This window comes from Papio anubis, chromosome 17, assembly GCF_008728515.1.
Source record: "Papio anubis isolate 15944 chromosome 17, Panubis1.0, whole genome shotgun sequence".
Lineage (NCBI taxonomy): Eukaryota > Metazoa > Chordata > Mammalia > Primates > Cercopithecidae > Papio > Papio anubis.
Genome location: NC_044992.1, coordinates 44,159,180 through 44,186,077, shown reverse-complemented (window position 1 = coordinate 44,186,077; position 26,898 = coordinate 44,159,180). Strand labels below are relative to the sequence as shown.

Sequence of the window (26,898 nt, the reverse complement as noted above, 5' to 3'; positions counted from 1 at the left end):
AATCTATTTCCTCCTGACAGTTGAGGGATTTGTATTCTTGAGCTAATTTTATTTATGGAGGGCATGCCAGAGTTCTACTTAAACACCTAACACCTCTAGGCAAGAGAAGAAGCTCTTCCCTTCCCCCACTCCTGGTTCAGGAATTAGGTTTTGAACTGGGGGGATTGCCCACTCTGTCCGCTCCCTAGTCTGACTTCAGGATCCTACTTTGAGCCAAGGAGAAAGATTAGCTTGAGACCAACAGGCTGAAGGTGGAAGCAAAAGCAGCGCTGTGCTCCCTATCCCAGAGAAGCCTGATGAAGCCAAAGATAACTGGAGGGACCCCTTTTTATGGGCTTCAAAGATCTGAAAGCCAGAGAGCACCCCAGAGCAAGGCAGCCCACAGCAGCCACCTACCCGGTGCTTTTTCTCAGCTCACATGTATCTGGATAAAAGTGCCCAGAGGTGCACCCCCCTACACTTCTGACAAATGAATGTCATAAAGTTTCTTTACTGAGGGTGGGGAAATAGCTGTCTGAAGATATCCAGCAGTGAAGTGGCCCCCCACAACGGCCCCTTCTTTCAGCAATACACACCCCTCTTTCTTGGTCCCTAAATTTCCACTGACACTGAGGAAGCATGAATCCCCCACACAAACCCTTTTCCCCACAAAGTCAGACACTCCTGCTAGTAAAAATCAGGCACCCCCGACCCATGAGGCCTTATGAAACTGAGAGCACTCATTTCAGGCACACGGTCCCTTAGAACTGGGTGCATAAAACAGGCTAAATTTCCCCCACATCACCCCACAGCCCCAGCTGGAAACAAGTTTTCTTCCCCCAGTCCCAAGTCCCAGAATTGCAAGGGGTAAAAGCGAAAGCTGAAAGCGACTTACTGTGGGAATGCTGGCCTGGGCCGCTGCTGCCTTCTGGGCTGGTCCGGCTGCTCCAGGCTGGAAGAGTGCTCACCTACTTCTGCCCCCTTCCCCATCACAGCGAGCAGTTAAAGTGTCACTTAACATTCTGGAGAATGTGAAATATACTGCGCGGTGTCAACTCCCCAAAACCATAAAACTAACTTTATGGACCTCACGTGACTTTCTCGAGCCAGTGAGGGGTATCTGTCTGACTTCTCGGCGATTTTTACGATCTAACTTCGAGATAAAACCCCTATCCATTTGACATCTAAATGTCATAGCGACTTTTGGGATAGTTTGCTATCGACAAAGGGGGACAAAGTCAAGGGGTGAAGGGAAAGGAGGGCCAAGTAGAGCCTCCACGACCCTCGGCTGCCTCCTCACCAGCTCCCCCTCCCCCCAAGTCCAGTAAGAAGTTGGGCCAAGCTGGAAGGGATTGACCGGGTAAGTGTCCAGACTTGACTCTTGCGATCAGGGTGGAGGCTGACTTGGATGGAGGTGGACTGGGCCCTGGCCCTGGGCCAGGCTGAAGGGGGAACCAGGGGTCTTTCTGAAAGGACTCTAACTCCTAATCAAGAGGGAAGATCAGTTGGACCCTTGGAGAGAAGGAGCCCTTGATAAGGGTAGGGAAGGCTGAGGATGAGAGAAATCCTTTGAAATCCAACTGATTTTTTTTTTTTTTTTTTTTTTGCTTTAGTTGGTGGCAGAGCTGAATTGGGACTTGGAGTAGGAGACAGGGGGCTGGGCAGGCCTCTACCACTCCCAAAAGGCTAGGAGCCTCCTGCTGAGGACTTAGGCCCAAATTACTTTCCCAGAAGAGTTTTCCAGAGGCTTCCTTGACCAGCTAATGGAAGACCAGGATGGAGTCTAGTTCAGCCTTTCCCCTGCCCCAGCCCCACATGGGGTTTCTGGGCCTTGGAGTTCCCCAGGCACAAAGGTCTGTTCTCTAGCCCAGGTACTGTTGACCAAGCCAGGGACTTACATGGCTGAGAAGAGCTGTTGGGGAGCAGCCTACTTTTTCTTCCCTGCACCCCAGATCTATTGAGAATGGTGCAGGGTGTGCCTGGGATGGAAGAGGCAGACCCCTCGGAGAAAAGACAAGTGGAAGGGCAATGGAGTGGGGGAAACATTTATTTGACTTCCAGGAAAGCTACAAACAAATACCAAAAGCGAATCACTGAGACAGGCCCCGCAAAGACAGATTTCACACGTAGCACAGCATCCACTCGCTCACTACAAATGGTCTTGGAAGCAAAATGGGTAAGGGAGAGATGGGTCTGACCCAGACTATCCCCATATTTACAAGCTTTGGGCCCTCTAGCCAGACCCATAGATTCACAGAGAAATACACAAGACATTTTGCACTGAGGATCATTTTTGTTTCCGTATACTCCCAGACCAGGCCTTGCGGGGCCTACTCAGGCAGCAGGAACTTAAATCTCACTATCTTCTTTCTTTCTTCTCAATATCATCCCTTTGGTCCTCCCTAGCCCCTTCCCACCCTAGGACCAAGCCCCTAGGAGACTTGGGCCTGGGGAGTGGAGAGAGAGGAGGAGGAGAATGAAAAGAGACTCCATCTCCGAGGCCAGCTCAGCTTGGCCCCACTGCGGCACTACCCCACCTCAACTGCTGCCCCTTACAGAAGTTTCCAGCTGAAACTCAAAATACAGCGATCATCTTTTTATAAATAAGTTAGAACACAGATGGGGAGGGGAGAGTTCACATTAAACATGCGAATTTCTTTTTTTTTTTTTTTTTCCTGGGGGAAGGACTGCAATCACAGACACAAACATTCAGAAACGCTGGCGGATTTGGGGCAAGCAGAAGGGAGTTGGGAGCATGGAAGGAAAATAATAATTATTATTATTAACAATAATAACAAGATAACCAGTCCAGGAGAGAGGGCGCCACAGGAAGACCTAAGACCAAACGAAATATCGTAACACAAGGCCGGGGCGAGGCAGGCTTGTGGGAACCGGTCCCCAGCGGGCGGCGGCAGCGCGGGGAGGATTGGAGGGGCCAGGGCTGGGGGTGGCATGGGCTCTTGGGCCGCTGGGCTCCTCTGGGCGGGCTCAGGGCTGGAAGGCGCTGCCGGCTGTAGCCAGGCTCATACTTTTCAGTTTGTTGTCCTTCTTCCACTTCATGCGCCGGTTCTGGAACCAGATCTTGATCTGGCGCTCGGACAGGCAGAGTGCGTGGGCGATCTCGATGCGCCGTCGCCGGGTCAGGTAGCGGTTGAAGTGGAACTCCTTTTCCAGCTCCAGGGTCTGGTAGCGGGTATACGCGGTCCGGGCCCTTTTCCCGTCCGGCCCGGTCATATCTGGAGCAGACAGAGGAAAGCCGCAAGGCAACGTTATTCCGGTTAAGGGAGGGGGCACTGGGTGGGAGGGGGCGGGGGAGCAGGACCCAGGCGTCCGGGCACCCAGCTCACCACAGCTCCAATCTTCTCTACTCCAGATGTCCACATTCAAGCTCGATTTCTGCACCCCTTTCTCCTGCATCCCCCACTTCTGCCGGCAGCTAGTGCGCCCGGCTTTGTCTTTTGCTCGCTCCTAGTGCCTCACCCTTGGCTGGGCTCAGGCGGCCGCTCGCCCCGGGAGGGAGGAGAGCGGTTGCACTTTTGCCCTGGAAAGCTCCTTTTACTGCTCACCCCTTCTTTGCTAGCGGTAGTCTCAAAATTTCAGGGGTAAGCAGGACCCTTCCCCACATTACGTGAACCCCATCCTTTATTCTAAAGCTGGTACAGCTGCGCTAATAAAAACCTAAGCCGAAGCTGAAACAAATTATTAAAAATACCCCCCTCTAACAGAGAGACCCTGTTTGGCTCTGTCTACCAAGCTATGAGGCCCCTCTTAGAGACTTCTCCCCCTTGGAAAAATGAATCTATATTTAGGGTAAAGCCAAGCTCTCCTTGTTCCCCCCATCCCACCCCAAAACGCAGAGAAGGAAAGCTGAGAATACAAAAAAGAGAGAGAATTACCATGGCTGATGTGAAGCTTCCTCATCCAGGGGAATATCTGCGGAGTCTGCCCCTCGGGCGCGGCTGTGGAGGTGGCCATGGGCTCTGGCTGCGCCCGAGCTAGGCTGGGGCTGCTTAGCTGGCTCGCCGCTTCCTCAGGCTCCGAGGACGCACTGGCCTCGTCTATTTCGGTGAAATTGGCGCTGGAACTGGCTGGGGTCGCCTGGTCGGAGGGGGACGAAGCAGAGGGCTTGGCGCCGTGGCTGTCGCCGTTGGTGCAGGGCAGGGACTCGGGCGAGGACAGGGAGCAGCTCGAAGCCGCTTGCCTGAAGCGGGGCTCCTGGGCGGGCGCGGGGAAGGCGCGCGAACTCTCGCCCACCGCCCCAAAGTGGCTGGAGGAGGCCGAGGAGCGGTTGACGCTGAGGTCCATCCCATTGTAATTGTAGCCGTAAGAGCCGGTGTGCATGGCAGCGGGATCCCTGTAAGAGCCGCTCAGAGAGCTGCCACTGCCATAATTTAGCAACTGATAGTCCGGGCCATTTGGATAACGCCCCGAGAAGGAGTTTACAAAGTACGAGCTCATTTGGGTGATTTTGGAGGGCTTGATTTGTGGATCGTGGTCGTTATAACCCTGTGCTTCACGATTTATGATGTATTAATGAATTATAGCGATGCACTGTACTTCGTTTTGCTATGTATGCGGCCAAATATGGGGGGGGTTGGAAGGGGGGTGGGGGGGCGTTAGGGAATCACGTGCTTTTGTTGACCAGTCGTAAATTCTCGCTGATGACCTCAAGAGGTAATTCATGCTCTATGGTTACAAATAATGACGATCCGAGAATCGTTAGGGCCGATTCAATGCGAGCCTCCGAGAGAGGGGGAAAAAGGAGAAGGGGGAGAAACAGGGAGAAGGTTGGCGTTGGCCTCTGAGCAGAGCGCGCCACCTCCCGGCGATCGATGGGAGCGCGGGCGGGAGACCGCCATGGCTGCAGCGGCTGCGTTCCTGCCGGCTCCCTGCAGCCGCCGGGAGAGAAAGAAACCCGGCCAAGGCTCAGCTACAGGGTTGAGCCTTTTCGAGCAGGGGTTGGGCTTTTTACCCACTTTCTTGTGGGTGGGGTTAGCCTCTCTATTTGGTTCCTTCTCCCTACATCATCATTGTCGTTATTATTTTAACTTTGGATGAGAAGATCAAAGATTGAGTTGCTTTTCCCTTTCTCGGGCTTTGCAAGTCTCCGAGTTGGAGGCGGAAATGGGGGAAGGGTTGGAAGTTGTGTGTGAAAAACAATTATTGCAACGGGTTTTCCCCGGGAGCTTAGCCCTGCCTGCATGCTGGTGGGGCTGCTGTTGCCGGTCCACAGCGCCCAGGCCGAGCCGGCAGGACTGGGCGGGAGGCTTGAAAAACAAGCAGGAGAAGCGCTCACTTCTCCTGGGCCACTTGGAGGTTCGAAATCCCCTTCCTGACCTCCTTGGTGGTCCTTAACCCAGGCGTGGGAAGTGACAGAGCAGGACAGGGACCCCAGAAGCCGAACACAGCTGGGGCTAAGTGGCCTAGTTGCCGAAAAGACCGCAGCGGCCACCGCGTCTGCTGCTTGGGTTTGAGTAGTAACATGTGTCTGAGAGTTTGTAAAGCGGAGCCCCTTCCCCTCGTCCTACGCTATTGCATTCGGAGGCCCCACTCCAGGCCCCTCACTCGCAGCTGGGCAGTTTGAGAATTTGCCTGGTGTCAGCCGCCTTCCCGGAAAAGGGGTTCCAAGGACCCGCATGCTTTGCTGAGCACCCTGGGCGGCCAGAGACCGCCCGCAGCTGGTCCCCTATTAGAAGGGGATTATTTTCTTTAAAAATAATAAAGGAAGCCAGAGGGCGGAGGAATAAAGGAAAACAGTGGTCGCAACTTGCCCTCTGGGTGCCGGTGCAAGCAGAGAGAGAATGGGCCATTCCCGGTTGAGAGGATGACACTAAATGCCCCATCACCTGGCCTCCTGCCCTGGGGTCTCCAAGGAGCAAGGGAAAGTTGTGCCCTTCGGCCTGTGCCTGGCTGGTGGCTTTACATTCCCCTGCTTGAGGCTGATCTCCTACTTGAGGCTGACCTCCTATTTGAGGTGGGAAGGGGCACCTGGAGCCTTCAGCTACAGGGCGAGAGATACCCAGTGGCCCCGTTTTTTAGTCTCCGGAGCCACAGGCCAGGAGCGGAGGGCCAAGGCTGGCGAAAAAACCTGGCCATGTGGACGGGCCAAAGGCCAGGGGTCTCTGCGAAGGTGAGAACAGAAAAGTGCTGCAGAGGCCCCCAGACTCGATGGCTCCGTCTCCGCAAGAGAGCTTTAGGGGCCTCAGTGGCTCCCTTAGTGCTGTGGACACAGGAGGAGAGGCTAGAGAATGAGAGGGAAACAGCCCCTCTCCATCCCCCAAGTCTGCACGGGGAGAGGCGGCTGTGAGCCTCAGCACCAGGGAAACGCAGCGCTGGGGCCTAGGCAGGACTGATCGCTCCAGCCTTTATCTCAGCTGTAACTTCCCAGTCGGACAGGGCTCGCTTCAGCGGGCCAGGGCTCTCGCTTTTGCTGAAGAATTCTGGCTCAAGACAGATGGAGAGGCTGGGGGTTGAGGGGAGAGTGAAAAACGGCAGGGGAGGATCGGAGGTGACCCAGCGTCGAGTTTTCACATCTTTATTATTGTTATTATTATTATTATCATCATCATCGAAGTATTTCACGTCCCGAGCTAAGACAAGACTACAAACACAACACATAGAAAATTAATAAAATAGAACTTTGTTTTCTTCTGAGGCTCCTCTTCTTACTTCTAGGTAGTATGTGCTCCTTCCAGTGGCTTTGGGGAGGGGGTGGGAGAGACGACAGGTCTGGGATCAGGGAGTCTTCAAGGCCTCCGCTGAGGGGACAGCGAATCTACCATTGAACCGTGCATGGGGGACATGGACGAAATGAGACGCGACAGGGACAAGAGCATTTTGCTCTGCTTCCAGGAAACATCAAGTGAGTCCGATCCTCAGTTCTCACCAGGAAGCCTGATCAGGCTGAGGCGAGTTCCTCGGGAAGGAAGGGCGCGCGGGGTGCTGGGTGGGCTCGAGTAGTGAGGCCTCAGAGCACCCACCGGGAGCTGTGCGGGCGGGGGCGTCCAGGAGAGAGCTGGGCCTCGCCTGTCGTGCGCTGGAGAGCAGGTCTCCTGGCTCCCCCACCCGAGAGCCTTCCTTCCCGGGTCTCTCCGACCCCCTCGGCTCCCCACAGGCCTTTCCCCTCGCGTCCTCCCTCCCTTTCCAGCACCTTCACTCGGCCGGTTTTTCTTCCTCCTCCTCGGCACTGAGCTGAGACGCGCTGAGCAGTTTGCTCTCCTTTTTCCACTTCATGCGTCGGTTCTGGAACCATATCTTGATCTGCCGCTCAGTCAGGCACAGGGCGTGCGCGATCTCGATGCGCCGCCGCCGCGTCAGGTAGCGATTGTAGTGAAACTCCTTCTCCAGCTCCAGCGTCTGGTAACGCGTGTATGTCTGGCGGCCTCGCCGGCCACTGGGCCCAAAGGAGGAACCTGTTACGCAGAGTGGAGATGCTGAGGCCTGGGGTCACCGGGCCCAGGGCCCCCTCCCCTAGTCGACCCTCGAACACAGACTCCAGCCAGTACAGGGATACCCTCCACTCTGCCGGTTCCCTTCCCCCCTTTCGCACTCCTCCAGCGCCCCCTCCAGATTCCCTCCTGGTCTCCTAGGCCTGTGCCGTCAGTCTAGATGGGGGAGGGGAGGAGCAGTTTGAACTCCCACCTGAGCCTGGGGGGAGGGGCTGGTCAGGTGTGTCTCTTCCTAGTTGCATCTTGTCTTTCCCTCGCTTTCCATCCATCTTTCTCCCCAACCCCCATTCCGCCAACCCAGTGATAAATCCAGGCCCTTAATCCGTAATGACGTAGATCGATCCATAGTCCACATTAACGGCTCCTCACTTTCGAGTCCGGCTAATGGACATCAGTTGGGACTTAAGGCCAACAAATAATCCAACCTGAGACCCCGCGCCTGTTTCTTCCTCTCTCGCTCCGCCTGCTCCCTCTCTCTTCCTTCCCCTTATTCCTCCTCCCTCCTCTGATTACCACTCCTTTCCTGGTGCCTGATCTTGCCCCAGCCCCCCACCCTCAGGGAAACACAGTCCCAGTCAGACTCAACTCTTCCTCTTCAGCGTCACCTCCTACCCCCTTGCATGACGCACTCCGTTTTTAATGGAGCCGTCTTTGGTTGGGGAACCCTACCAGGGCTGGGAGAGGGGGGCTGGGGGCGCAAAGTAAAGCCAAGCCCGTGATTGCGGGCCCCTGCTCCCTTTCCTGTCCTGGAACCCCGGCTCTGGTCAGGGGCCCCAGGAGAGCACACTCGCTCCTCATTACTCCCAGTGCGGCTGAGACTTTGCAAACTTTGTAACTCCTGCCTAATAGGAGACACAGCGAGAGATCCCGGGCAGGCACCCAATCTTCTTCTATCTTCTAACTGAGATGCCCACCCAGCACCCTGTGGGAGATTGGGGCAGGGGGCGCTCACTAGTTCTGTGTCCCGGGGTGGGGGCGCAGGGGAGTCAGGGCTACAGCGACGGGAAGTCTCACTCACTGTTGCACGAATTCATCCGCTGCATCCACGGATAGACCGGAGTGGAGCACTTCTGCTCTTCTGTCTCGCCGAACACGCTCTTGTCCTGCGCGCAGTCCGACTTCCGCGGCTCGGGGTGGAACGGGGGCGGCTCTTCGGCGCCCGAGAGTGCGCAGGCCGACTCCTTCTCGCGGTAGAAGGCCGGCGCCGGCCCGTAGTCGCAGGGCGCCGTTCGGCCGTAGCCACCGCCCGCCGGCGGGTAATAGGAGGAAGTGGCAAAGCCCTTGTCCTGGCCCGGCCCTGGCCCATAGGGCGCGGGGTAATGCCTCAGCGGGTCCGCATAGCCCGACGAGTAGAGCGGTAGCTGGCCCAGGAAGGACTCCTGCCCGCTGGCCAGAGTGACGGGGAAGGTGGAGTTCACGAAATAGGAACTCATTGGGAGGGGAGGCGCGCGCGGCCGCTCCTGCTCCGCCGGGTTTATGATTTGTTGTGTTTTATAGTCCGAGCGCCGCGCCTATTAGTAGTATATCCGAGATTGGGTTTTAGCTGAGGGGGGATGGCGAGGTGCCAGTGAGGGCCAGAAGGAAATACAACCATCTGATCCAACACTGACCAATGGCAGAGGCAGGAATTGTCAAATAGCACCCAGGAGGAGCGCAGCCCGCACGAGGGACCCGCGCACAAACCTATCAACCTTTTTTTTCCTCCTTCTCCTTCGCCTTTCTCTCTCTCTCTCCCCAACAACACAGCGCGTCCTGTTCCACCTACGTAGGATCTGTGAAACAGGCTCTGTGCCTTTGAGGGAGGAGGGAGCGTTTAGATTGAGACCACCCCACTCCTGGGTGATTAAATAAATATATCTCTCCCCCACCCCACGCAGGATTGGAAAAAGTTAATTGTGTTTTCAGAAAAGTTAACCCCTGCGTTGCTTGGGCCCCTTCTCTCCAGGGAGGGGTGGGTACATGTCTCCGAATCTCCTTGAGAGAGAACTAAAGAAGAAGATTTGTTTCTAGGGTTTTGTGTCGGTAGAAGGTGAGAAGAGTTCTCCGCTAAGACAAGCAAAGAAGAAACACCCTCCTCCCCAGGTTTTGAACATCGTTCTTCCTGTTTATCAGATCTGATCTCTCTCCTCCAAGCCTCGGGTTATTGTTCCTGCTTCTCCACAACCCTTCTGTTCTGAGGGGGCAGGCCAGATCCCACTGCCTAAAAGACCCAGAAGAGGAGGAGCTGGCAGGAGGGACTGAGCCCAAGCTTCCCCTTCTGGCTCTGTGGCTAGACTAGGAGCTTCTTGGAAGGTGGCGATGGGGGCGGCTACCCAAAACATTCTGCCTGGTTCTTGTATGCAGCTTCTCACTCTTGGCAGGGGAAGGGGCACTGGGGAAAGCGACTAACCCTCTCCTCACTTGGCGATATGGAGTGAAGGAGTGAGGGGTATCCCTCAGCCTAGGCGGCTTTATTTGTCTGATCTCTATCCTGCCTGCAACCCTCACACCGGTACCCTCTGCAATCCCAAAAGACTTAAGAATAGCCTGGGCTATAGGATTTTCAGGAATGAAGTATGTCCCTATAAATCTGGGCACAAGGAAGAAATCATTCTTCTTCCAGTTGTGGGCTTCAAACCCTCCTGATAGTTGAGGCAGTCAGAGACCACTGGGAAGAAAGGCACCCTCACTCTTCTTCCAAGTCTCTGTAGGAGCTGCCAGTTCTTTTTGAAATTAATTTTTTCCCAAGACTTGGTTTTTGCTTTAGTTTGATAGGGAGAGAAGGGCATTTGCGTTCTCTTGGGGACTCAGCAGGCAGCTTCCAGCCATCAGCCAGCATTCCCTCTCCCTTCTGTCTGTGTCTCAGCATCGCTACAATTCCCTCCCACACCCCGTGTTCATATCATCAACTTTGCTGCCTTACAAATTTGGGTGTGTGAGAGAATGCATATCTCTGGCTCTTTCATCCAAGGAAAATGAGCATTGAGCCCAGACTGGGAGACAGGGCCACAGAGCATTTCCAACATTCTAATATGCATACACAGGCCACATAGTGAAGGGTGACAACCTTCACACCTGGGGACAAGAAGGGGCCAGGGCATGGAACAAAGTCAGATGTCAGGCCAGGCTGACCCTCCTCTGCCTTGTCCTTCCTTTGAGCTCCTTTTTCTGGCCAAGTTCTCCACACTGAAGATGGAACAAGACACTAGGGAAGGTGGTAGAGGACTGAGCTTAGATGACCAAGGGTGGGAACTTATTTGGTTGCAACATGGTCTCCAAGGCTCTCTGAACTCAGGGCAACTTCCAGGCTGTACCTTAATGGCAAAATGGCCATCCCTGGATGTCCCTCCAATCACTTCCTAACCTGACTCTATGGGAGTTTTTGATAAGCATTTAAGAAAACAAATTTAAACCCCCTGATCATGAAGAAGGATAAATATTCCAAACCTAGCTACGGTTGGGCTCGCTTCTAGAGAGGACTAGGGGCCATTTGAACAGGGGGGGGAAAAGTGGGAGAGAGGGCTTGCATGCACCTCCCTCCCTGCTGCTGAGGCTGAGCCCTGGGCCTCAGCCTTCCGTGCCTCCTCCCGGCCCAACAATGTCCCCATCCTAGCACTAAATAGTGTGATTTTCTCAGTGGAGTCTGAACAAAATAAGATCTGGTGAGGAAGGGAGCATTTCCCTGTGTCAGAAGCAGGAAAATAATTGCCCTATCTTTAGAATCACAGCCCCCAAATTTACCTCACCTCTGCAGGTTGCTTGTCTGGAGATGGAGCCACTACGGGCAGGGCCTGGGCGCCTGGAGTCGGGCATGAAAGGAAATAGCGCCTCATCGCTCTTATCTAAGCCCAGAGGTATTTATGAGCGTTTATTCGTCTGATCCGTTTGTTTGGGAAAAAGAGCAGGCGAGCAGGGCGGGCCAGAGACCGACTCCTTTCTGGAGCCAGATCCCTACGAATCTGTCTGTGGTTCGGTCCACCGCCCTCTGTCTGTCTCCATGGGGGAATATGTAAATACACAGCGGGCTCAGCCATCCGCCAGTCTGCGGTGTCTCTCCCTGCCTCAACGAGGAAGTGTGTGTTCAGAGAGATGGATAGAAGTGTGTACCAATTCTTGAGTACATAACAGAGGGATTGCACAGATACCCCACAGGCAGGATTTATAATTGTAATTTTCTATGCTGTGAGTCTGCAGTCCTGTGGGCAAGCTAACACATTCCAGCTCCCAGGAAAATGTTTCCTAAGTTGTGTTCAGTTCAAGAGAAAAACTCTTGATAGGTAACCTCAGGAGGGATATTTGCCTCTATGTGTGTGTGTGTGTGTGTGGTGTGTGTGGGGGGTGCTGAGACGTTGTCCAGGCTTCTGATTTCCTCTAAGCTATAAGGCCCTCTCCCTCAGCTCTTTGGGGGTGATGAGCACCTTCCCCCACTACTCCCAACTTTGGCTGGGGTGGGGTGGAATGAAAATAATTCAACTCAATTCTCACCCTGGACTCTGTTTCTCTGGGTTTGGGGAACATAAATAAATGTTCCCAGGGGTACTGAGTGATCACTCCCATAGGTTGAGGAAGGCTCTTTAGATGAGACACTTTGCCCTAAAATCGGTCCGTCCAAATCAAAGTACAAAGACTTCATTTTCATTATGCAAATGAGCGGCATCCTCTTTGATCTTTAGGGGCAGTGAGCAGTAGCGCTGAGCCCATTCTCCCGGTTTCCTACCCGCACCCAGGGCGCAACCTAAAGGCCCTGAAGTGTTTCAGTACCATGTACCAGCTTGACTTCTCTACATGTCTTTTGGATTGTCCAAAAGTAAAACAATCTCCGAGGGGCCAAGGACCTTCTAGGGCTGGCTCCGTGGGGGCCTCCTATAGAGCACCTCGCTGAGCCGGGCCATATAGCCACCAGAAAGTCACTCTCGCTGCAGAAAAGCTGAAAAGAGCTGCTCCAGAGGCGCCAAAAGCGGGTAGGGGCCGCAGCCACAGTGTTTGTCCCCAGCACCACCAGGCACCTTAACCTCATCAGCTCCTCTAGCCCTGGGCCAGACTCTGAGAACACCTTGATCTGACTGGCACCGCAGGCAATTTCCTGGAACCCCACCCCCACCCAGGAATGGGACCACAGCACCTTTAAAGGAACTGCCAGAGCTTCCTCCTACGGCTTGAAAGCCCAAGCTAATCAGTAACCCGTGAGACAGGGGCCAATATTCAAACGCTGCAGCAGAGGCGCATAGCCTAGCCCTGGCCACCCCCTCTTGGGAAGGTGGTCGAGTTAAGCTGGTGTGAAGGGTCCAAAAGGAACAGAAATTACGACGGTGTGGTTCCTTAATGATTTGGCCCCAGTCCACTACCAAATTTTTCCCAAATCATATTTAGGTCGACTTCGCTTGAAAAGATCCAGAATGGGGGAGGGGATTGACACTCACTTGCAGACATCAACAGTTTCCAGAAAACTCCGTTCAATTCCTTTACCACGAACCCACCAACCAAGGAACTGGCGAGACCCACCAGCCAACCAGGAGAACACAGACCCGGTTTGTCTTTTGACAACCGAGTGGAACTGCCGAGGCCGGCGCCTGCCCTGCGGGTCCCCTCCCTTGGCAGAGAAGAAAACCAAATAAACCTTGAACAGCCTTGGCTTCGGGTGTCTCAAGCTGCCTCATCCTCTCCCGCGCCTTGGTGGGGTGGGGGTGGGGTGGGGATGGCGGTGGGGGTCTTGTCCCTGATCCCTCTACTCTTTGATTCAGGGCCCCTGCCCGCTGGAAGCAGAATTAGACATTCTAAAATATGCCCTAGAGGAAGCCGCTTCCCCTGCCAGCCGCCAGGTTTGGGGCTGGGATGGGCGGAGACTGGAGGAGTGGGAAATTGGGGATGATGGGTGGAGGAGAGACTTCTCTAACCCACACCGGGGAACCAAGATCCAGCTGAGAGCGTCGGCGTGGGCCCGAAATCCCCCGAATCCCGTGAACCCTGCGCGACCGGGTCTCCAGGCGTCGGGGGCACCGCTGGACAGTGTCGCGGGGCTTGCGGCGCCTAAGCCGCTTGTCTCCGAACGGACGGTAGATGGCAGCAAACCGCATAATTTGGGTCACAGCGCACTGTCTAAGGGAGGATTTATAACCCTCCAAGACTACAGGAGAAAAAGACCTTTAGTATGGGTGGGTTTGGGAAATTTTTCCCTTGAGAATAGGCCCCGAGTGCCGTGGGTGCTGGCGGAGAACTCTCGCTACGAAGCCCAGCGGTCCCTCCGGGCTCTCAGGCTGGGCCTGAACCTAGGGCATCTACCTGGGGCCACAGAGCTGCCTCTTTCGTGCCACAAGTGGCCGCGTCGTCCCTCTCCTAGCTTAGGACTGGGATAATAAATATATCCCCACTTCCAAAACGCCCCAGACCCTATAACTCCGGGGCAACCAGAGGCCCGAGGCTGAAAGCCCTGCATCTGGTCTTAAGAAAGAGAAAAGCAATTACATGTTCATGCACACCTAACTAAAAATCACAATCTCTCCTGCCCTGCACAGCCAACATCACTTATCTCTTGGCTGGAAGCTTCCCCAGAAACTCCCTTACCTCATTTTAAAGTACTTGCCTCAAGGCTGGCACCTACTTCCACCCCACCAGCCACTTTAGGAATCTCTGTCTCCTGCCCAATGGTTCTCTGCCCTCCCCACCCTCTAGAAGGCCTGACTGAGGGATAAAATTGGACACCCGAGGGACGGGACTGTCTGAGCTCAGTGCCAGTTAGCTTTTCAGTTTAGACGCCGCTAGGTCCCATAATCGGATTTTCTTTTTATTTTCTTCTTTCATTTCTTTCTTTTTTATTTTTATTTACAAGCCTAAAACAAAAATGCACTTAACGGCTTCTTCACAATCACCACGTCTGGACCCAGGAAAGTTTGAAATGTTATCATATCAGACATACACATGGCAATTTTTTCCTCCATCAAAATCCACACATCCCATACCAATACAACGCAAGTAATAGAATCAATATCGTGCAGAAACCAACAGCTGTAACCTACCGCATTAAAACCACAAAACTGTCTCCCTGCAGAGCCAGGCTCCCTCCTGCGGGAGTGGCGAGATACTTGGGCATTCTCAGGCAGGCTTCCTGGTGGGTGTGTGTGTGGGGGGGTCTCTCTCGTTTTTGGTGTCTCCACCCACAGCCCTTTAATTTCAAAAATGTCTCCGAAGGGAGATAGTGAACATTTCTCTGTGAATTGTCTTTTCTGTGTTTCTCTAGCCGTTTCCTCTCCCTCGCCGGCCTCGGCGGAGATTCCAGGCCCTATAGAGACCAGGACGTCCCTTAACGCCACCGCCCCACATGCCAATGCTTCTGGGAACCCAGCGATATCCGCACCAGGCAAGATAACTGCGCGGAGGCAATAGCCAGAGGCTGGGACAAGGGAGGGATGGCAGGAGGGGGAGGGGGCAAGCCCACGGAGGCCATAACCACTGGCTTCTTTAGGTGCCACTGAAGTCCAGATACCCCCCCATCCTCTCTTTCGCTGCCCCCTTGCTTGAGTCTCTGCTCCAAGCTTAAGAAGGCGACTTAGAGCTGATCTCCTGGCCCTCTTTTGATTCCTCTTCCCGCTTTTCCTGCCTTGGCTCCCCCTCCAGGAAGCAGCCACCCCTCTCTCCACCACCGAATTTCCTGGGAAGCTTTTCCCTGCAGCGCCCAGAGATGGGGTTCAGCCCCGTCTTGGAGCGGGGGAGGAGGGAGAAAAACCCAAGCCCCACCCCCCCACACACACAAAAGCGATGCAAAAGAACAAGAAAATTGTAGAATCTCCCTTACCTTTGCAGACCTTGGGATTTTTTTTCCCCTCCGGATTGAAAGGAATGGGTAGGGAGGAAAGAAGGAGTATTCAGTTTCTTCTTCAGCTTCCAGATAATATTGTCCCAACGTGAGAGCCGTTGCTTCCCCTTCTCTGACTTGGGAGAGAGGGTGTTTCATTTTTCTGACATTTGCATAGAAAACGGAGTAAGTTCTGGCTTTGAAAAATAGTATCGGGCTGCGGTCCTGGGCAGATTGTCCATTTACCTTCCATGGTGACTAAAATCCCAGATCAGTGAGAAAATTAACTTAGGAATCAAAATTATTTTTGGTTCTCTCTTTGTGTAATTCCCACCCCTCCTTCTCTCCCTCTCCCTCTTGCGCGCTCTCTCTCTCTTTTCTCCTCACCCCCCTCTCTCGTCCTCTCTCTCTTTTGCTGTATCGAGCTGATACTGAAGTATAAAAATATCAAGAGGCTGGAGCCCTGAAGGACGACAGTGCTCCGACCTAGGTGTGGTGTCCAAAAGAATGCTGCATTATAACCACCAGGGAAATGATAAAAAGTTCATGTTCACGATCGCCCGGCCACATGACCGGCGCCGGCCAATCGCTGGATTCAACCACTCATAAACTTCTATCACAAAGTTGTAAATTTTCATAAAACAACAAGGAATTTATTGCATTTCTTCATGGCTGCTCCACCAGCAACCCTTTTCTCGGTCGCCATCTTCTTTTCTTCTCCTTCTCTCTTTTTGGGGAAACCCCAATCTGAGAAGGGGTGAGATTTGGGGGGGCAGGGAATCAGAGTGGAGAAGCCATAACCGTACAGCTGGGAAGAGGGTTCTTTTCCGAACCTCCCTATTTTCCACAGAAGCTCTGCTCGCTCTTCGAGTAAAAGTCTACCCCAAATCCTCTGCATAGGGACTGTTCTGAGACAATTTTGGGGTGAGGCAGGAGCAGGAGCCGGTGCCTAGAGTAGACACCTTCATAAGGGCAAAATGAAAGCTTCAGTGTCCCCTTTCCCCCTCTGAACTGGCCCCCTCATTGCTAGCCCTGTAGATGGCAGGACCCCCACCTGTGAGGTTTGCGGCATTGCAGGCATGGGGGCCTTAAATCCCCTAGGGCTTAGTGTTTGCCCCAGAAGGAGAAGTGGCCTGGATGGGGGCCAAGGCAGATAGTCAGATTCTCGCCTCCGCAACCCAGAAACTGGGGGAGGGTAAACCCGGATCCTGGCTTCTCCCGCCCAAATGCAGCCAAGTCCAGCTTCCCTTTGACAGCCCATGCGCTCTCCAGGGTGTTACGTGGTCATTAATGGGGGAAACCGCAGGTTTAGAAGCATTTTACACACAAATTCAAATTAAACAGATTATCCTAAAACCAACTCCCCTCCCTTTTTCTGTCCAAAGTCTGTTTAAATTTAAACAATCCAGGGTTTATAATCGAATAAATGCTAAAAATCATTTCAGCGGGTCTGGCTGCATAGACACCATCCTCTAAGTTTTGGTCCTGCAATCAGCGGGTGTTTGGAAGCAAAAAACAAAATAAAAATTCAGCCCGGGTTTCTCAGGTCCCCTGAAATAACCCCGTCTTTCAAGTTGACCTACCAATGCCCAAACTGAGGAAACGAAATAACCTCTCCCCACATATTTTTCCCCCTCTCTCTATGTGCTGCGGAGATGGTTCCAGGCTGCTAGCGGCGGCTCAGAGAGCGGGCGGAGAGGCGCGGAGGAAGCCCCGGGCGTGGCGCGGCCAGGCTCCGAGAGCGGCCGGGATGCGGCCACACCAGCCTGGTAAACTCGCACTGCTCAGGATCTTGCTCCCGGACTCATTCCCTTCCCCACCCCCCATTTTAAAGTTTTATTTCGGTCGTCTGTGTCAATTTAGAACGAGATAAATTAAGACAAAGTAAAGTAAAATAAATCGAAATAAAATAAAAGAATAGCTCTTGCCGAAAATGTTTGCCGTGCAAGCAAGAAGCTGTGAGCGCCCTAGCTGGAGGCTGCTCTGCACCGACTGAGAGGCCTCTACTCCAGGGCCTGGCCTCTACCCAACGCCACCCAAGAAGCCAGAGTGGATTTGGGTGTTCGTTTTCCCTTTCTTTCCACTATTCCTTCATATGGGTCCTAGCAGCTTGGATTTCAGCTCCGTCTTTGTGCCTGGGCTGCAGCCCAGATCCAGGTCCTGCAGCTTGGTTTCCAGGCCTGAATGAGGAAGCGGGTTTGTGAAATTGTGAGTTTTTTGTTTTGTTGTTTTGTGAGCGTGTGTGACTAAGCATGTGGGCTCCTGAATGCGTTTACTTGGGGGCAAATGTGAATCTGTGTTTATAAGCCAATGTGTGAATGTACGTTGGTATCAATGTGTCTGCGATTGTGAATGTTTACTGGTGAGCGTGTGGGAACGTGAATGCATATGTTCTGGGCGTGGATTTGGTGTTATGTGAATGCCTGTATGTTTATTTGTTAACATATGGATAGGAGTGTTTGTGACTGTGACAGTGTGTATCTGATGTCAGCCTGTAACACATGTGACAGTGCATCATATAAGTCAATATGTGTAAAAGCGTGTAAAGGGAATGCATGAGTGCAATATCGGGGTTCACTAGTTGGCAGCCCCCCAGAGCAGGAGGCACCACCAAGAAAAAGAACAAACTCAGCACAGAAATGAACCTGCATCAGAAGTCAGAGCCAAGGGGCTCTGGGAAGCTTACTCATCGCTAACGCTGAGCCCCTTCCCAGCTTTAGGAAGACACAGAAAATAAGGCATCTGTTTATTTTTAATTGGGTTTTATTTTTCCATCCTTTAGATACACATAGAATGTAAAAGGGAGCACAGGGCCGGGGGATGGGGAGCAAGGAGCAGCAGCCAGGCGCTTGGGGAACACGCGAGTGGTAGGTTTTGGGGCTCCCTAAGGCCCCTTGGTGCCACTACTGGGAAGGCGGAGGCTCAGGAGGGCAGGCAACCACAGGGTTAGTCCAGACCCACAGTCCACAATGACAGCATTAAAGAGGGCTTACAAAACAGCAAGATTTTACAAAGACCTTACAACAGCAACATAGAAAAGGGGAGGTAAATTCCAGAAAGCTACAGAACAGGTAGATAATGTCCTTCTCATATTGTACAAAAAAACCAAACCTGACAGACTTTCCTATAGGTAGTATTTTTTCAGTGTTGAAAAACCAAAATTTCACCTTTCTCCTTAAAAAATGTTTTTTAACTCCTTTCATTTAAATAGTTGTTTGTTTGTTTTTTTTTTTTTTTTAAACTTCCCTATTTGATTTGAGTTTCCTGATTCAGCTCCCAGAGCTGGGCTTCTATTCCTCTCCCTTTCTCATGTCTCTTCCTCTGCCCTTTCTCCGTCCCTCACTCTTCCTCTTCCTCCTCTGCTTCAGCCTTGTCCTGGCTGGTGGTCCCGGGACCAGCGGTCTTGTTCTCCTTTTTCCACTTCATGCGCCGGTTCTGAAACCAAATCTTGATCTGTCTTTCCGTGAGGCAGAGCGCGTGCGCGATCTCGATGCGCCGCCGCCGAGTCAGGTAGCGATTGTAGTGAAATTCTTTCTCCAGCTCCAGGGTCTGGTAGCGGGTGTAGGTCTGGCGGCCTCGTTTGCGGTCAGTTCCTGTGCACAGCATTTAGAGGAAAATCAGTGAGTGAAATCAGTGAGTACGGAAAACGCCAAGATAGTGCCCACCTCTCTTTTAGACCCTGTATGTGATTTGAAGTCGATGGGTGAAGAAGCCCATTTTCCCACTAAACCAAATTCTGGCTTTCCATACCCCAACCCTTACTCCAGCTGCAGTTTCCCCTAATTGCAGAATTTTCTACAGGCTTCTCAAGGCAAACATTCCCATTTTCCATCCAAGAAGTCTTTTTCAGCCTGGAGCTTCTGAACCCAGGAAAGTAACCTGCTGGCTCTTAAACAGCTCTGCTCCTAAGGGGTGCAAGTGGGATGAGGGGAGGTTAAATCTCCTTTCACTCTCTGGGATCAAGGACCCTAAACCCCCTCTTCTGAATGCTGATCTGATGGTCTTTCAAGTAGAGACCAACAGAAACCATGCAAATGACCCTGGAGTGGGGTGCCAGGCCTGGCTTGAGAGCATTTCCCAAGAAGAAAAGGAGACAAAGGGGCCCCAAAGGCCCAGTCTCCCCAACTCATCCCCAGCATGTTGTGGAATGAGAAGGTAAGAATTTGCAGATTTCCTTGGAGCAAACAGTTGGTCTGACAGCAGTGACCCTCTGATGATTCTTTTCCAGTGAGTGGCTAAGCTTCAGCCAGGGCCAGGCTGTCCTGCTTGCCTGCTTGCCTAGACAGCCCAGCTCTTTAAAGCAATCTTTGGGCCTCCAGGAAGGCACAGGGGAAGAGGAGAGACAGTAGCCTGGGATAGGATGGAACATGGAGTATCTGGGTGGTGGGGCTGAAGGGTAGAGGGGAACTTCTGCCTTAGGCCCAGAACCCTGAGGAGACTGAAAGAGGTGCTGATGTCAGCCCTCCTGGGAAGGAGTCAGGGGAGGAGGGGCTAGGGGACCTAGTTTCAAGTCAGATAAAAGCCAAGCTGAAATGCTTATGAACAGAAAAAGTGGGGCTTTGATAAATCAACTGGAAAGGCAGTTAAACTATGGAGCAGGTAAAGGGGTCTATAACCACCAATACTGATGGTGTGAGAGCCGGGCTCCTTCTGGCCCCTGATCATCACTGGGTTGTGTGCCTCTGACCATGAGCCTTGGGTCTTCTGGACTTTGGGGCTAGCTCCCACGTTCATCTGCTTTGAAACAGTGCAGAAAAGAATGTCTGGGTCAGACTTGGCAGGGACCCCATGGAACTTCAGCCTCTTGGGGTTCCTGTAGCAGCTGGCTGGGTGAACTGCACTCCCTAAGTTTTTATTTGGCTCCAGGGAGTCCTAGCCCCTCCCCCAAGAAGAGAGCCACTTATCTGGATTGACACCTCCAAACTTGGCCAGTTCTTTAGGGGTTCCTAGGAGCCCTAGGAAGAGCACCTGAGGAAACCAGCTGCACTCCCATGAAGCCTCTGCCCCTTTCTAGCTCTCCTGTTCCACTCCCCCACCCAAGTTCACTGGGATCAGGAGGCTCATCTCCCTCGGCCTCAGCCCCCTCCCTCCACCTGCCTCTCTAGCTCTGTGTCCCTGGCTGGGTCCTTTTCTCCTCCCGCCAGGCCTCTAGAGCCCACCTCTAATTGTCCTGATGGGAATAATGGGGGAGCGGGGTTGGCTGGAAAGGAAGGGGGAGGGGAGAATTGCTTAGCGCTATGGCCCCCTCCCCCATACCTTATCAGAGCTGGGGCAGTGGGACACACCCAGGGCTGAGATCCTTAGCTGGGAAGGGGGGAGAAGGGGGGAGACCCTAATAGCTATTCTCTGCAAACACCGGCCTTCCTCCGCAAGACAAACGGCCTCGTCTCTAGCCCGTGCCGGCGCTGCTGATAAATATTTAAAGCTAAAAGGCCGAGAGGAAGGGTGGGGGCGGGCTGGGGGCTCGCAGCGCCGTGGTGTCGGCGAAGAGAGATCCGCCGGGAAGCAGAGCAAGCCTGAGAACACCGAGCAAATATGGGGGCGGGGACGGCCTGCTGGGTTGCGGCCCAGTGGGTGCAGCCTTCCAGGCCGACCTCCGGCTGGGGAGCACTCTGGACGCGGAAAGGGGCGCCCTGCCGGGAAGGGGGCGCCTTCCGGGTAATGTGCCCCGGCCCCTGGGGCTCGGGACAGCTCGGTGCGCGGCGTTACCTGAGCTTCGCATCCAGGGGTAGATCCGGAAGTTACTCTCGGCCGCCAGGTCCGAGTCCCTCTGCTCCTTGGCGCCCACCGCCTTGGCGGAGTCGCCGGGACACACCCCGGAGAGGTTCTGCTCAAAGGGCGCGCAGTGCATGTTGAAGGAACTCGGCTCGAGCCCGTAGCCGGCCGCGTAGACGCCGGCCGCGCTCTGGCCCGCCATGCCCCCCCCGCCGGGGTACAAGCCCTGCATCGAGGCGGCGAAGGAAGCGCCCGAACCCGCTCCATAGCCCGGGCGCTGGGGGTTGGAAGCAAACGCACAAGAAGTTTGTTCGGGGAAGGCTCCGGTAGCGAAAACCGAACTTGAGGCTGGATATTTAGAAAATAAAGCATTCGCATAATACAATGAACTCATAATTTGGCCGGATGATTTGTAGGCAGGGACGTTTTAGTGTCGGTTTTACGAGATTCCTTGATATATTACAGAATTAGAGTCCAGATTTACACCAAAAAGGACCCCCTTTTTCCTCTCCGGACCACGTGACCCCCGCCCACGTGACGTCCCCTCCGCCAATGGCCGGGCCGCCTCCCCACGGCTCCCGGTAATACGGAAAAAATTGTGTGGCGTTGGATTTATAAAATATGATCAATAATGAATGGGATAGCCGAACCCTGTGGATTGGGGCTAGGGGCTCAAGGGCCGCTGCCGACTCCCGCGGGCTGGAGGCAGCTTGCAGGCGAGATTTGGGGAGGAAGAGATTGAGTGGAAGGGAAAATAACCTCGGGGCGATCCGTGTTGTCACCCCCCCCACCCACCCATCCTCTTCAGCCCGTTACCGAGCGAGAGACAAATGCAGGGATTGAATTCGTGCAACTGGGTGGGTGGGTGCTTGGGGCAGGTCTGTTCTTTATTAATCAGGGCCAATTGTGCACGGCAAGGCCTTTTGAGGAAGTTGGTCCGGTTCTCCCAAGACGAGGAATGAGGCGAGCCTGGCTCACGGCTCTGTCTCTCTTGGTGCCCCAGATATGCGGGTGGAGATGGAGCAAGGCTTCCTAGGTGCTCCTAGGGCACAGGATCCAGCCCACCGGCCTTGAACGCTGCAGTTTCTGGTGGCAAAAAAAAAAAAAAAAGGTTTGAAAGTAAAAGAAAGAAAGGGGTTGGGTGGGTGGGGAGAGAAAGGAAGGGTGGAGGGTAGTCCGGGCGCGCTGCTCTCCCGGTTCCCGGAGGCGGATGCCTCAGTGGAGCGTGACTACCAGAGAAGCAGAGGCAGCCAAGGAAGGAAGGCAGCCAGCCATGGCCTCAGAACAGAGAGAAGGTGGCCAAGTCCCAGAGAGGGAGAGGCAGGAAAAAGCGGTCTCCCTTCTTCTGCTCCCCCAACAACAAGAGTCCAAGAGTAAAAAAAAGTATGCTCAGCAGGCCTGCACTCCTCCTTTATGCCTGCCACCCCGCCACCCCCCCCCCCCCCCACCCCCGAAACACACACACTCGGGAGGACACACAGCAAAACAAAGAGGGAGGTGGCGGGGGACACAGCCACCAGCCCAGCCGCATGTCTCCAGCGTGGCCTGGGCGCCCTGGTCTCCCGGGCAGGGCAGCCTCGGAACGCGAGAGGAGGGGGTTTCTCTTGGCTCCCCTCCCTCGTTTTTCTCTCCTCCAATCAGGCGCAGCCGCCTCCTTCACCCCCAGCGCCCCTGGGCCGAAGGACTCGCACCACCTGCCTCCAGCCCCCGCCCCCTCCTCTCTGCGGCCTAGCCTCAGCAGGCGCAGGAGCCCTGTGACAGGCTCCCCACAGGTTCTGCAAGGCACCCGGGAGCAAATGAGGAGCTCTGGCCGGGCCAGTCTCGGGTTCTCGCTTGTAAACTTTATTGTAACTCTTCCGCCCTTTTCAGGCGCAGACAACAGAACAAAGTATAGAGGAACAACAAAATATATAATTAGCCCTCCCTCCCCCCCATAAAGCAATTCACGGATACAGGATACATTCTCTTCACAGTAAACCTAAGAACACTTGTAACAATTGCCCACAGCGCGCATGCTAACTAAAGTAACCTCTTTTGAGAAACACTTAAGACAAAATTGTCAAACCAAAGGGGGTGGGTGGAGAGGAAAAGAGAGAAGCCAGAGAGAAAGCCAGCAAGCTGGGGGGTGCAGCGAGGAGAGAGGATTGGGAGGGGAAATGAGGACGCAGCGAGAGAGAGAGAGAGAGAGAGAGAGAGAGAGAGAGAGAGAGAGAGAGAGAGAAGGGAGACAGAAAGAATTACGGCGTGAATAGGCAGTTTCATGTTGTTGGGAGAACTTAGCAGAAATCGGTACCTCGGTCATTACAAAGAAGCACGTTCAAAGGAAAAAAAGACCATTGCACAAGGAGGCTTTTTACATGGGGTGGGGAGGGGCATGGGGGGCTCAGCCGGGCCTTGGCCGCTCAGCCTCACAAGGCGAGGGAGTCCTTGCTTAAATCCTTTTCTTCCCCCCCCCCCGGCCCCCAAGAGAAGGGAAGGAGATCCACGGTAGTTCACACACAGAAGCTATTACGAGATACTACCACTAGCGGGGACTAGCGCGGCGGGGGACGCTGCGGTGGGAGGCCCGGCTCCTGGCCCCGCTAGCGGGGCGAGAGCTCTCTCGGGCAGGGGCGCGCGGCGGCGGCGCGGCCGGGACCCGCGGACGTGCGGGCGGCCGCGGCCCTGGCAGTCCCAGCTGGAGCCTACTTCTTGTCCCCCTTCTGCGCGTCGCCCTCGTCCGCCGCCTCTGGGGCCCGCTCCAGCTTCTGTTTCTCCAGCTCCTCCTGCTCGCATTTGCTACTGGGGAACTTGTCTTTGTTGTTCTCTTTTTTCCACTTCATCCTCCGGTTCTGGAACCAGATTTTGACCTGTCTCTCTGTCAGTCCCAGCGCGTGCGATACCTCGATTCGCCGCTTGCGAGTCAGATAGGGATTAAATAGGAACTCCTTCTCCAGCTCCAGGGTCTGGTAGCGGCTGTAGGTCTGTCGGCCTCGCCTGCGTCCGGCGGCTGCTGGGAATGGGGGAAAGAGCGAGACAGAGGGGAGGGAGGGTGGGGGAGGGGGCAGAGACGGAGAAGGTTGGAAGATTCGTGAACCAGCCTAGGAGACCATTATAATAAGGGCAGGGGACCGTCTACCCCGTGCGGGGGCGGGGGGCGCGAGAAGGCCGCGGTCAGCGGAGGAGGAGGGGCGAGGGGGATCAGACACCAGTGAATCTAAGGGAGCCAGAAAGGGGAGCCCCCTCCCCTGGTAACCAGCACCAGAGTTGGGTAGGAGGTGGTTCAGATCTATTAAAAGTGCCATAAACTTTAGGAGGAAGGATGTGAAGGAGGGGGGAAAATAAGAATAAAAAAGCCGGGTGGGGACGAATGAACCCACCTTGAAAATTCCCCAGAGCCTCTGCCCCAGAAGAAAAGTTTCTTCAGGGTAATTAAACTATAAAGCAATTGAGAAGTGCAAAAGTTGAGCGTCCCCACTCCCACCACCCTGTCTTCACTACCCCCCATAAAACAGTAAACGGGGGGGAAAAAAAAGGAGAGGAAGAAGAAGAAAAGTAAGGCAGGGTGAGGGGTTTATAGATTCAGGAAATGTTTCTAAGCGACCCCCTTCAAGGGAAAGAAAAAAGAAAGAAAGAAGAAAGAAAGGGAAAAAGCGGCAGGCGATCGGAACGGAGCCGGCAAGTCTTCCAGAAGCTGGAGGAAATGCGCCCTGGCCTGCCCGGCCCCCTGCCCGGCCTTGGGCCCTCCCGGCCCCCTCCTGCCCCTGCCGGCCCCGAGGCGAGCTCACCTTGCGGGCGCATCCAGGGGAAGAGCTGTGTGGGCGACGGACTCTGCTCGGAGCCCTCGGCCTCCTCGCCCAGGCCGCTGGCGGCGGCAAGCTTGCAGTCTGCGTACTGCACCAGGTCTGGATCCTGCGCACCGAATAGGCTCTGGCGTTGCAGCGGGTCGTAGCCGTAGAAATTGCCGGGGTCCCCGTGGCACGCCACGGCGCACGGGTTCTGCTGGTAGGGAGCCGTGGACAGCGACGACGGCCCGTGGTAGAACTCCTGGATTTGCGAAGGGTGCTGGAAGCTGCCGCCGCTGCTGGGACCGTACACCACGGTGGGTCGGCCGCCCAAGTCCTGGGCGAAGCCGCAGTCATAATAATTGGGGCGCAGGGACTCCCCGGTTTTGTATTTGGAGAACAGTGAGTTGACGAAATAAGAGCTCATTTTATTGAATTTTGAGGCGGCGGCGGCGGCGGAGGCTGTAGTTGGGGGCTGTTGGGGAGGGGGTGGGGAGGGGGAAAGGGAGGGAGAGAGAAAAAAAAACGCGGATTCGCCGGCTTCTAGTCACCCTCGCCAGGAAAGGAGAGGGAAAGAGAGGAGGAAAAAAAAGAAAAGAAAAGAAAGAAAAGGCGAAGAAGATCTCGAAGTCGCCACACTTTTTGTGATTTCCAGGAATAGAAAAGGACAGAGAAGCCTCCAAAAGTCTAAGCTTGCATGGCAGCCGCGGCTCGCTCGCCCTCCCCCCACCCCCCACCCCCCAAACAAAAATATACCGCCACTTAAAGAGGTCCTCGCTTTACATTTCGAAGAAGGGATGCCAGTTCATAAACAGTTTTCGGTGATTTACTTCCCTGCAAATGAGTTGTTTCATATTTTGCACTGTCTTTTCATGATCATTTGCATCCATTAGAGACCCCGCATCCTATTGGCTTCTTCGTACTCCTCCCGGACAGAACGCAGAGCGAGGGTGAGAGCGAGAGCGAGCGAGCGAGAGAGAGAGCTAGAGCGAGAGAGCGCCAGGGAGTGAGGAGAGAGCGGAAAAAAAAAAGGAGGGGAAGAAAAAAACACCCAGGGAGAGAGAAGGGGAGAGGGGGAGAGAGAGGGGGAGAGGGAGAGAGGGTGAGAGAGAATGAATACGGATTAAATCTGTTTAACTACCTACATTAATGAGATATCTCTCGCCTCACAACAAATCAAATACCTTCGCAGACCACCCCCAAAGACTGATGTGGGGGAGTCACGGAAAAAAACACGCACACACACATACACAACGCGCCAGGCGTAGGCACGCTGTTAATTTCGCGATTTTAACGAGGCAATTGGAGTCTTTCTAAATGTCAGGGTCGCTTCGGAAAAATGTAAAAGAACACGGTTTAATTGCGCCGAGTTTTAAAAGGTCCTATAAATGTAATTGGTATTTTAATACAAGTTATCAAATCATACAGCTTCCTCTCCTAAACATATTTTCAAACAAACGAGGTAGTCATATTTAAAGCTTTAATGATCAATTTCCTTATTATTGATAAAGGTTTAACTATCGTGTGGAGGGAATTGGCTGGGTAACCGGCCCCCCAAAAAACGGCTGTAAACTCTTTAACAAACTATAAAACGCAATAAAGCCGGAGTCTGTTGTTGTTTATGCCGCAGCGCATAAAAGCTGTTAGCATTTTACGAGTTCTTTCCTCTACAGCTATAAAACTGCAGCTTCGATCGCCCCCGCCGCCCGACTGCAGCACGGTGGGGGTGACGAAGCCGAAATGAGAATGATTATGGGGATTTTTTCCGGCACAAACGGTGACTTTTCTGAGATTTTCATCTCCTTCCGTCCTGGCAAGCACCTGCCCCCACCCCTTCTCTGGAGCCCCCAAAAGGTCCCCTCTCTGCCCTGCCCTCTCTGCCCTGCCCTGGCCAGTCACAAAACTTCCTCTCATTAAACAAATAAGCAAAGATTTTCTGTGAAACAGGGATCTGGGAGATCTTAAGAAGGGAACGGGAGGGAAGAAGAAACTTTCTGGTTAATGAGCAGTGGTTGCAGCACAGAGCAAAGTTCGAGCTGCCACTGCCGATTCTGCAGGTTTGTGCAATCTCTGCTTGCTGAAAAGGGGGTCTCCCGAAGGCCCTTCAGCCCAGTCAGCACTTTTGAGGGCAGACTTTGCATGAGGGGAGAGAGCCTGATGCCATCAGAGGGATGAAGCCCCACTGGGCTACCCCACAACTGCACCTCAGGACCCAGTAGCCAAG

General features: G+C 53.9%; 4 protein-coding genes and 1 long non-coding RNA gene across 7 annotated transcripts; 1 reads left to right on the top strand and 4 right to left on the bottom strand.

The window, feature by feature from the left end:
* Positions 1-1,042: 1,042 nt before the first annotated feature.
* Positions 1,043-13,039, top strand: LOC116271060. 2 transcript variants are annotated; one of them, XR_004179451.1, is made up of 2 exons: positions 1,043-1,339; positions 11,161-13,039. It is a non-coding gene; the product is annotated as an uncharacterized LOC116271060 (long non-coding RNA). The 2 variants fall into 2 exon arrangements; XR_004179452.1 differs by lacking the exon at positions 1,043-1,339 and adding an exon at positions 3,042-3,123.
* On the bottom strand, positions 2,009-6,410 carry HOXB5 (homeobox B5). The gene is made up of 2 exons (XM_003912679.5): positions 3,876-6,410; positions 2,009-3,215 (listed from the first exon to the last, which is right to left on the bottom strand). Exons 1-2 carry the CDS (start codon positions 4,435-4,437, stop codon positions 2,968-2,970), a joined length of 810 nt encoding a protein of 269 aa, XP_003912728.1. The 5' UTR covers positions 4,438-6,410; the 3' UTR covers positions 2,009-2,967.
* Positions 6,499-11,166, bottom strand: HOXB6 (homeobox B6). Its single transcript, XM_009190168.3, has 2 exons — positions 8,446-11,166; positions 6,499-7,391 (listed from the first exon to the last, which is right to left on the bottom strand). Exons 1-2 carry the CDS (start codon positions 8,858-8,860, stop codon positions 7,132-7,134), a joined length of 675 nt encoding a protein of 224 aa, XP_009188432.1. The 5' UTR covers positions 8,861-11,166; the 3' UTR covers positions 6,499-7,131.
* A 4,901-nt stretch (positions 13,040-17,940) lies between the features above and the next one.
* Positions 17,941-21,455, bottom strand: HOXB7 (homeobox B7). The gene is made up of 2 exons (XM_003912680.5): positions 20,905-21,455; positions 17,941-18,788 (listed from the first exon to the last, which is right to left on the bottom strand). Exons 1-2 carry the CDS (start codon positions 21,302-21,304, stop codon positions 18,535-18,537), a joined length of 654 nt encoding a protein of 217 aa, XP_003912729.1. The 5' UTR covers positions 21,305-21,455; the 3' UTR covers positions 17,941-18,534.
* A 1,276-nt stretch (positions 21,456-22,731) lies between these two features.
* Positions 22,732-26,081, bottom strand: HOXB8 (homeobox B8). 2 transcript variants are annotated; one of them, XM_031657583.1, is made up of 3 exons: positions 25,431-26,080; positions 24,678-25,149; positions 22,732-23,899 (listed from the first exon to the last, which is right to left on the bottom strand). In XM_031657583.1, exons 2-3 carry the CDS (start codon positions 25,099-25,101, stop codon positions 23,595-23,597), a joined length of 729 nt encoding a protein of 242 aa, XP_031513443.1. In that variant the 5' UTR covers positions 25,102-25,149; positions 25,431-26,080; the 3' UTR covers positions 22,732-23,594. The 2 variants fall into 2 exon arrangements, with proteins under 2 accessions (XP_031513443.1, XP_031513444.1); XM_031657584.1 differs by having other exon boundaries at positions 24,678-26,081.
* Positions 26,082-26,898: the final 817 nt, after the last annotated feature.

Bases quoted from the DNA above. Each gene is read 5' to 3' on its own strand.
- HOXB5 (XM_003912679.5), bottom strand. From the start codon at position 4,437: ATGAGCTCGTACTTTGTAAACTCCTTCTCGGGGCGTTATCCAAATGGC. The intron at 3,216-3,875 runs GTAATTCTCTCT...TGTCTGCTCCAG, and splicing joins GAAGCTTCACATCAGCCATG to ATATGACCGGGCCGGACGGG.
- HOXB8 (XM_031657584.1), bottom strand. From the start codon at position 25,101: ATGAGCTCTTATTTCGTCAACTCACTGTTCTCCAAATACAAAACCGGG. The intron at 23,900-24,677 runs GTGAGCTCGCCT...CATTCCCAGCAG, and splicing joins CCCCTGGATGCGCCCGCAAG to CCGCCGGACGCAGGCGAGGC.
- HOXB6 (XM_009190168.3), bottom strand. From the start codon at position 8,860: ATGAGTTCCTATTTCGTGAACTCCACCTTCCCCGTCACTCTGGCCAGC. The intron at 7,392-8,445 runs GTGAGTGAGACT...TCTGCGTAACAG, and splicing joins GCGGATGAATTCGTGCAACA to GTTCCTCCTTTGGGCCCAGT.
- HOXB7 (XM_003912680.5), bottom strand. From the start codon at position 21,304: ATGAGTTCATTGTATTATGCGAATGCTTTATTTTCTAAATATCCAGCC. The intron at 18,789-20,904 runs GTAACGCCGCGC...TGCTGTGCACAG, and splicing joins CCCCTGGATGCGAAGCTCAG to GAACTGACCGCAAACGAGGC.